At 41.9% G+C, this 8,782-nt stretch overlaps 1 protein-coding gene across 2 annotated transcripts; it reads left to right on the plus strand.

Annotated features, from left to right (window-relative positions):
- The first annotated feature begins 256 nt into the window (after positions 1–256).
- On the plus strand, positions 257–7,050 carry OXSM (3-oxoacyl-ACP synthase, mitochondrial). 2 transcript variants are annotated; one of them, XM_062607225.1, is made up of 3 exons: positions 257–359; positions 2,764–3,775; positions 6,440–7,050. In XM_062607225.1, exons 2-3 carry the CDS (start codon positions 2,793–2,795, stop codon positions 6,840–6,842), a joined length of 1,386 nt encoding a protein of 461 aa, XP_062463209.1. In that variant the 5' UTR covers positions 257–359; positions 2,764–2,792; the 3' UTR covers positions 6,843–7,050. The 2 variants fall into 2 exon arrangements, with proteins under 2 accessions (XP_062463209.1, XP_062463208.1); XM_062607224.1 differs by lacking the exon at positions 257–359 and adding an exon at positions 362–484.
- The last annotated feature ends 1,732 nt before the right edge of the window (positions 7,051–8,782 follow it).

Below are 8,782 nucleotides of genomic sequence, written 5' to 3' on the forward strand. Positions count from 1 at the left end.
TACAAAGCCGGCGTGTCCATCTCTCCCACCGCCTCCCGGGTGATGCGTCCCGGCGTCCTCAGCTAACGTGCGTGGAGCAGCGGCGGTGCGGGCAGGGCAGGTAGCGGCGGACGGCTCTGGCGGACGGAGCGGGACGGGACGGGACGGGACGGGGAGCGGGAGCGCTACCCCTCGCCAGCCGGGCCGCCGGAGAGGCTGCCCCTATCGGAGCCGAGCGGGACGGCAGTTGTGGTGCTGGGGAGTCCCGTGGCGTCAGGGTTTAAATGTTAGAAGTAGTTAATAGCCTTTAAACGCACGGTGAGGTCCGGTAGCTCTCGGTACCGGGGAGAGATCATCACCGCTTGTTTATCTCTTCCACGGTATGTCATGTAGCGTTGCTTGGGCCAGACCAGGGCTCCTGATCATCATACAGCAGTTGACAGTGTGTTGTAGGAAGCTGCGTGTTAGGCCATCACCGATTTAAAGACCTCTGCAATGATGTTATGTATATTGCATCTTCTTAAAATACCCAGGCTGCCTGTCTGAAAAATGTACAATGACAAATTTGGGCCAGGATTTAAAGCAGCCTTATGTTTTTTTAAAGAGAAGACCTCTTCAGTAAGTGCTGGTTTTAGCTTTTTAATGCCACTGTGGTGTACTTGTGCTCCCATGGGAAAAAGCATGTGTGTGTGTGTTTTCTCTCTTATGAGGAGAGACTGTGAGAGCTGGGCCTGTTTAGTCTGCAGAAGAAAAGACTGAGAGGGGATCTCATTAATGCATGTAAATATCTCAGAGTTGGGTGCCAGGAGGATGGTGCCAGACTCTTCAGTGGTGCCCAGTGACAGGACAAGGAGCGATGGTCCTGTGAAGCTTCACCTCAACATAAGGAAGAAATTCTCTATACTGAGGGTGGCAGAGCACTGGAACAGGCTGCCCAGGGGGGTTGTGGAGTCTCCCTCTCTGGAGACATTCAACACCCACCTGGACATGTTCCTGTGTAACCTGCTCTGGGTGGCTCTGTCTTGGTAGAGGGGTTGGACTGGATGATCTCCAGAGGTTCCTTCCAACCCCAATGGTTGTGTGATTCTATGATTTGATGATCTTAGCAGGAGTGCATGAGCCCAACAGCCCTGTATGTTCCCCATGCAGCTGCCTATGTGTTTTACCAAAGACCTATCAATGCTCAGTTGCCCTTTTTATGAGGCAAAAAGCAGGTTGTTGCCTGTTTGAAAGAGAACTCTTGAAACACACTCCTGGTCTGTTTAGACAGGATGTATCATTTGTTCTGCAGTGTGTTTGGTGGTGTGTTTCCGCAAGTCAAGCACACTCCATGCTACGCTGCCTGCTTTGTTACATTTATACACAGAAGTTCAAAGTAGTGCACTAGCAATTACAATGATTGGGCTGTAATCTACAGTCACTGGCTCTTACATTCTCTCATCTCTGTTTAAAGACACAGTATAGACTTATTTCGCTATGCCTGTGCTGTGCTGTGAGTAAGGCTTTCTGTGGGCAAAGGTCTCTTACCTTAAGGGGGAGTGATTTTTAGTATTATAACGAAGGCAGTCCACTTCAGGATACCTCCAAAATCAGTTTTGTTGCCAACTTGACACTGACGAGTTATACGTCCTTCATCTGAGGATGTTATTGTCCTCCTCTGGTGCCCTTTGGCCTTCATTCAGTCAGTTGTTACCTACCTAAACCAAGACAGTTGTTCTTCTAAACCTCAACAGATATACTTACATTGTTTCTTCTAGGGTAAATTTTGACCTTCCTGCTGTAAATCCAGGATCAAGGTGACCTGCTGAAGCCTGTATCATAGGTGTTGGCAGAGTGAGCTGCAGCCTCTGCCCTGCTCCTGTGTGCTGGATGTGTGTGATCAGACCAGCTCCCAGCCTGGCAGTTGCTGAGGCAAGGCAGGAAGACTGTGGTGCAGTGCTGCAGCATTACTGTTTGGCATGGCCCTTTTGTCTGCCCAAAGTACTTGGACCCTCCTGCCATCACTTCACATGCCTCATGATACCTGAGGTCTGGTGGGGTTGTCTTCAAAGGAGGTGGTGGTGGGGTACATCTTGCTCAAACACAGCTGAGGTTCTGTCCCTTGATGATCTAAATAACCCAAATTTCATGAATGGTAGGTGGTGGTAGAAAGATGAGGAGTCATGCCCAAGATACGTAATTACCTTGGTGAGTGCCTTGGTGGTAGAACCAGGAAGGCTATCTCGACTTTTGCTGAGAAAGATTGGACAAGATGACTCTTGAGGTCCCTTCCAGCCTGGTGTTCTATGATTCTATGACTCCTGTTCTGAGTTTTCTAGACCATTTTGCCTGACAAAAAGATTGAGATAGCAACATCCTTAACAGGATAATGATAGGACATACGGTTACAGGTGAACATACACTTCCTCCCTGAGATGACTGAAGCTGTTAATGCTCATTGTTGATACCTCCAGACAGCTGGTGGTTAAAGCCGTAGGGAGGAGTTTTGCAGCAAAACCAGAGTGCCTTGTAGTCCACAGCAGTGCAAAATCCTATTCATGAGCAGCTTAAGCTAGAATAGCCCACTAGAGGCAATCATAAAGTGAGTGTATTTCTATGCCCTGTCTGCCATAACGCATACTATTCATGATTACAGAGATGGAAGCTACATCTGTCTTTCTTCAGGGTTGAAAGTAGGCTTTTATGTAAAAAGCAGGTTTTAATCAGTTTATTGTAAGTGTGATGTTTTCCACATTAGCTGCTTTATTGATATATTTCTGTCTTTTTTTTTTATCCCAGTTACAGGAACGTTCTTGAAGTGATTGATTTCTACCATGTTCTCACAGTGCTCATGGCATCTGTTAAAGATTGCAAAGCTTCAACTCCAAAGTCTGAATTTAAGTCTGCATTTACAAAACCACGGAAGAGCTTTCAGCAAGTCACTGCCTGAACGTCGAAGGAAAGTAGTAGTTACAGGTATTGGCTTAGTGTCCCCTCTTGGTGTGGGGACCGAGTTTGTGTGGAAGAACCTTCTCCAAGGAGACAGTGGGATTGTAGCACTCGAGGGGGAAGAATATGGAGGCATCCCGTGTAAAGTGGCTGCCTGTGTGCCAAGGGGAAATGGGGAAGGTCAGTTCAGTGAAGAAATGTTTGTGTCAAAATCAGAGACCAAATCCATGAGTTCTGCCACTGTGATGGCCATTGGTGCAGCAGATCTGGCAATGAAGGACTCCAGCTGGTCTCCCCAGTCTGAAGAGGATCACTTAAGTGCTGGTGTGGCAATTGGGATGGGAATGGTTCCACTGGAAGAGATTTCTGATACAGCTGCTTTATTTAAAACAAAGGGTTATAACAAGGTCAGCCCGTTCTTTGTCCCAAAGATTTTAGTCAATATGGCAGCAGGCCATATCAGCATTAAATACCAGCTGAAAGGGCCAAATCATGCTGTGTCAACTGCTTGTACCACAGGCGCACATGCTGTTGGAGACTCCTTTAGATTTATTGCTGCTGGTGATGCAGATATCATGTTGGCTGGAGGGACTGAGGCTTGCATTAGTCCTTTGTCCTTGGCTGGGTTTGCAAGAGCTCGGGCCCTCAGCACGAGTTTTAACTCAAGCCCTAAAATGGCCTGCCGACCATTTGATTCACGGAGAGAAGGATTTGTAATGGGAGAGGGTGCTGCTGTGTTGGTCTTGGAAGAGTATGGACATGCTGTACAAAGAGGTGCTAGGATCTATGCAGAAGTTCTAGGTTATGGACTATCTGGTGATGCTTGCCACATAACAGCGCCTAATCCAGAGGGAGATGGTGCATTCAGGTAAGAACTGCGTGTTGATTATGATAGATGCTTCATATGCTAATTATAGTGAATACATTTGTTTCCATTATTGCATGCTTTTCCTAGAGAAATGCTGTTCAATCTTGAATTAATATTCCAAAAGCCAGGAAACTTAGCCTGAAAATTGAAAGAATGTCTGGTAAGGTTTTTCCCCAATTTTCTTCTAATAATAATAAAGTGAAGGCCAGTTCTTGCTAGAATCAGCCTTTTTGCACATAGTTATGAAAACTTTCTGAATGTGAAAATATTTTGTGTTTGGTGCCTACAGCTGTTGACACAAAGTGTCTAAGGAAACCTCTTTTTTAAGACTTTTGTGGTATGATAGAACCTTTTTCAGGTTCTCCTTTGCACTTTGTCCATAGAGAAGAGAGACCCCACTGTAAAAGCAGGTTGTGTCATTTGTTGTGTTCCGAAAGGAGAATAGCATTCCTGAAGAAATCCCAAATGATGGAAACTGTAGAGCACTTATAGGATTTAGTTTGTTAGAATAATTACCATACATGTAATTAGCATTAATTGTGGCTATTCTTATTTAGAAAAGACTTGAGCTTTTCATAGGGAAAGCATTTAGTTCATATGCTGGTGCTACAAGCATGTTTAAATACTTCGTTTTTGATGCAGCTAAGAGTGTTGGTGGAGGGGTGTAACAAATAGACTTTAGCTTTGTCATTGTTACTTTCATCAAAAACAGTTCACAAGCAGATGAAATTAATTTAATTGTTATCATTGACCTAATTAAATTGTCAGTTAAATTACATATGTAAGTTTGGGAGCTTCGTGTGGGCTGAATACTACTGCTGACACTGGAATCTTTAGTAAAGATTTAGTTTGCATTATTCTGAATGTATGTGAGTAACAAAATTCAATACATCACTGCACAAAGAGATCAAATTCCTGCACAGTATGGTAAAGCTGTGTTTGCATCTTTGTTGGGTTAACAGATTTTCCAAGAGATGTAATATACCGGGTTTTCCCTTTATGCTGTTTGATTCATACTTAATTGTTCTGCAGACTTGGGTGTGAGCTGAGTAATCGGCAGTGTTGTCTTTCAGATTTTCAGACTTGTTTACCCTTGAGATGATATGGCAGTATATTGTAACAGAATTTTCCATGTATTTTATGATTGCAATAGCATATAAATTGAATTCACAGTGGGAAGTAGTTCAAAATTAATCTTGGTATCTAAAAATCTTGAGCCTTTCCACCCTTGAGATGAAATAATACATTTTAATACAGTTTTCGAGCCAGTATTTTATTACTGCTGTGGTATATGGATTAAATCCATGTATATGCTTCTCTTGCTTTTCTGGGGGAATTTTATTTGCTGCATCAAAAAGAATCAGGGGAATCTATTTTTTGACATCTAGTAACTGACTTCAGTTGGAGACTAATATGTATGTCGGGAAAAACCTGCAGGAAAGGACAGGCACAGCCAGACTCAGAAGTGTGGATATAAAGTGTGTTCTACACACTTGATCTGTAAATGTAAATGTGCCTTGCAGCTGACATTTAACTAAATTAATGTATCTGTTTCCCTCAGTAATCCTTTCTGCCTGAGTGTTGCTTCACTGTCTACTGACAGTGAGCATCAGTGACTTCTAACCTAAGCTAAGCTGAATGCTTCTGAGGGTAGAGGGCCATACTGGAGACATTTAAATATGACCAACAGCCTGTGCTGTCGTTTATTTGAGCTTCCTTTTATTTACTTGTTTTTCATGGATTTCAAAAGAGTCAGTGGTCTTTTGCTCAGAGATACTTAGTTAAGCTGTGTGTGCAAGGAGTGATGTTGGGTTCATCTCTTTCTTTGTGTAGGAAATCTGTGAGAAAATCACAGTATGGAGCTGTATTCATCCTTCCGTGGTTTTCATAGAAAAAAGTATTTTATAGAGGCAGTCAAAGTCCACAGGTTATCAAGAGTTTGAATGAAACATACAATGTCAGAGTAGAAAAGTGTGACTTCTAGTAAATTTAATTTTCAATATAGGAATTTGTGCTATCTCATTGACATTTCTGGCCTCTGGGAAGCATGCTCAAGAGGAGGATGACTGCAGAATTTTTCTTTCATCGCCCAATATTTTTGTTTGATAGATTTTTTTTTTTTCAATTCCCTAGTACTGCAAATATGAGGGGAAATAAAAACTAGTAAAAACTAGGGAATCTTTTCACTTAGAATGGGAAGGCAATTTCTTAGTCCATTGTACTGAACATTATGTTAATGCATTACTGTACTAGAGAAACTTCAGTGGACAGAAAGATAAATTTTTGCAATTATTTCATGTCGTTATTTCAATCTCAAATGTTTGTTTGTTTTTAATTTTGCATTGAAAAGGATCTTTGAGATATTGATGTAGTCTGTGGAGTTATATTGTCTTTCTGTATTTTTCCCAACTGTGGAATTTTTAGCAGCAGGTACCTGACTTTTTTAGTGGGTCTCACCACCACTATCTTTCTTGGGTGGCTAAATGTAAATGCTGGTGTGTTTAGTTACATGAATCCATCTCTTGTCATTTAGATCTTGGTAAAGTATGTCATGTAGATTTTCATATATGATAAACATTCTAAAAGATCCTATACTTTTGCTTTTGTTTTGTACATGTGTCAAAAAACCAATGGGAAATTCATTCTGTCTTTTTTTTTTCTTAGGTGCATGTCTGCTGCAATAAAAGATTCTGGGATCAAGCCTGAAGACATTACATACATCAATGCACATGCAACTTCTACACCTCTAGGAGATGCTGCTGAGAATCAAGCAATCAAGAGACTTTTTAAAGATCACTCACGTAATATTGCTGTTTCCTCAACAAAAGGAGCAACAGGACATCTCTTGGGGGCTGCAGGAGCTATTGAAGCAGCTTTTACTGTGCTGTCCTGTTACCATGGAGTTTTGCCACCTACTCTAAACTTAGAGAAAACAGAGGCAGAGTTTGATCTCAATTATGTTCCATTAACAGCTCAGGAGTGGAAGACTGAAAAACGACGTATAGCACTCACAAATTCATTTGGTTTTGGTGGTACTAATGCAGCTTTGTGCTTTTCAAGTGTTTAACTTACGGTGTGCATGTTTTGAAAAGTGGCACTGACTTTCTGTACTGCCACCCTTGGTATGTACTGAGCTCTTTTCTCAGCTTTGAGAATTGCTCATTTGATACATAAGGACTTTCTTCACCCTAAAATTGGTAATTTTAGAAGACAGAACTTCTTTTACTAATTTTAATAAAAGTAAATAAAAGACCTATTCTTTGTGTTGTAAAGAAGTTTTTGTTCTTGACTAGAAGAGGAGACATTGACCATTTTGTGGGTTTACTTCATTAGAACAGAGTTTTCATACACATGTGACACAGAAATTGCTCTGAAACATTTATGCAAAAGGGAGGCTGGCTAAGAAACTAGTTTCCATGTGTTGTGTTACTTCATTAACCATGGTGTGGAGTGGTAACAGTGAAGGATGCATACAGCATGGCTGATACATCTTCCATGTGACACATGGAGAGAATTAGTAGGTAACCTGGTTTGTTCTGAAATTTTGGACAAGAACAGCAAGGTAGATATGAAAGTCTGGTATTAAGGATTTACAAGATAGATAGTTACACAGAAAGGAAAAAGACTCTTGAAACCCCCGGCTGTTCTGCCAAAATAGAGAAATAGAAATAGCCGAACTTGGAAAAGCAAAGAATCTTTTAGGCGAAAAGAAACCCCACCACATGCAAGAAATAAATCTGGGTCTTGTGGTGAGAGTAAGAGGAAGAAAGAGAACAGGAAAATGAATATTATACCTACAGCTGACATATTGATTGTGTATTAGGTTGTCTCTTGCAAAGAACAAGTGAATGACTTCAGCTGTTCCTTCTGGCTCCAGTCAGCATCTTAGCCAAGTAGTGCCTTGATAGTGCAAATGTGAGTGAAGTCAGACATCCCTATTGGTGAGTTATGTCATTAAAAGACTTTTCACCAGTTCTCTTTGTGACCAGTTGTCCTGGGTTCAGCAGTACCAGTCATGTTTCTCCTCCTTGGTAGCTGGTGCAGTGCTGTGTTTTGATTTTCGGCTTGGGAACAGAGCTGAGGACAATGATGTTTTGGTTTGGCCAAGGACTTTGTGAGCCTCATGCTCTGCCAGGGAGGAGGGGAAGCCGGGAGGAAGCAGAGACAGGACACTTGACCCAAGCCAGCCAAAGGTATTCCATACCACAGCACGTCATGCCCAGGAGGTAACTGAGAGTTACCCAGAAGGGCTGGGACTGCGGGCTTGGAGGAGGCATCGGGCAGAGCTTGGTCGGGCTGGGGGTATGAGTTATCGGTCAGCTGGTGGTGAGGTGATGTATTCTCTTCCCTTGTTATTTCCTTTATCATTGTTATTATTGGTGGTAGCAGTAGTGATCTGTGTTATACCTTAGTTACTAAACTGTTCTTATCTCAACCTGTGGGAGTTGAATTCATTTCGATTCTCCTCTCCGTCCCTCCAGGAGTAGGGGGAGAGCAAGAAGGGGGGGGGGAGTGAGTGAACGAGTTGTCTGGCTGGGTTTTAAACCACGACACCAGTGTAAGTGGAGGCAAAATAACTCACTGGATTTAAAGCAACTGACCTCTAAGTAAATTTAATTCTGGAACGAGATTACTTATGGGCTATCATGAGGCTTAGCATTACCCTAGAACCTCATTATTTACACAAATGGTCTGAATGCTGATGTGGAAGAGCATAATTTTTGTGTCTGCTGTCTTTACTGAACAAAAATCTAAAGAGAATTATGAGAAAAAATGCAGTCAGAGAATAATTAAGACTCTTTCAGAAGCTGAACTCATATAGAATAATGCAGTCCAAAATAGTTTAATGTATAATAAGCCTGAGAGCAAATAGAGAGAGTATGGGAATTTGCTGTTGGAAAAAAAATCCACAAACATTTTCTCTTGTTAATAATTAATATTAGCAATACAATGAATGAGGATTTGGACTGCATGCAGTGTAAAAGGCAGACATAAAATTCAACATTA

This window comes from Pezoporus occidentalis, unplaced genomic scaffold (genome assembly GCF_034315485.1).
Source record: "Pezoporus occidentalis ecotype Australia unplaced genomic scaffold, CSIRO_AGI_Poc_V1 ctg120, whole genome shotgun sequence".
Classification (NCBI taxonomy): Eukaryota; Metazoa; Chordata; class Aves; order Psittaciformes; family Psittacidae; genus Pezoporus; species Pezoporus occidentalis.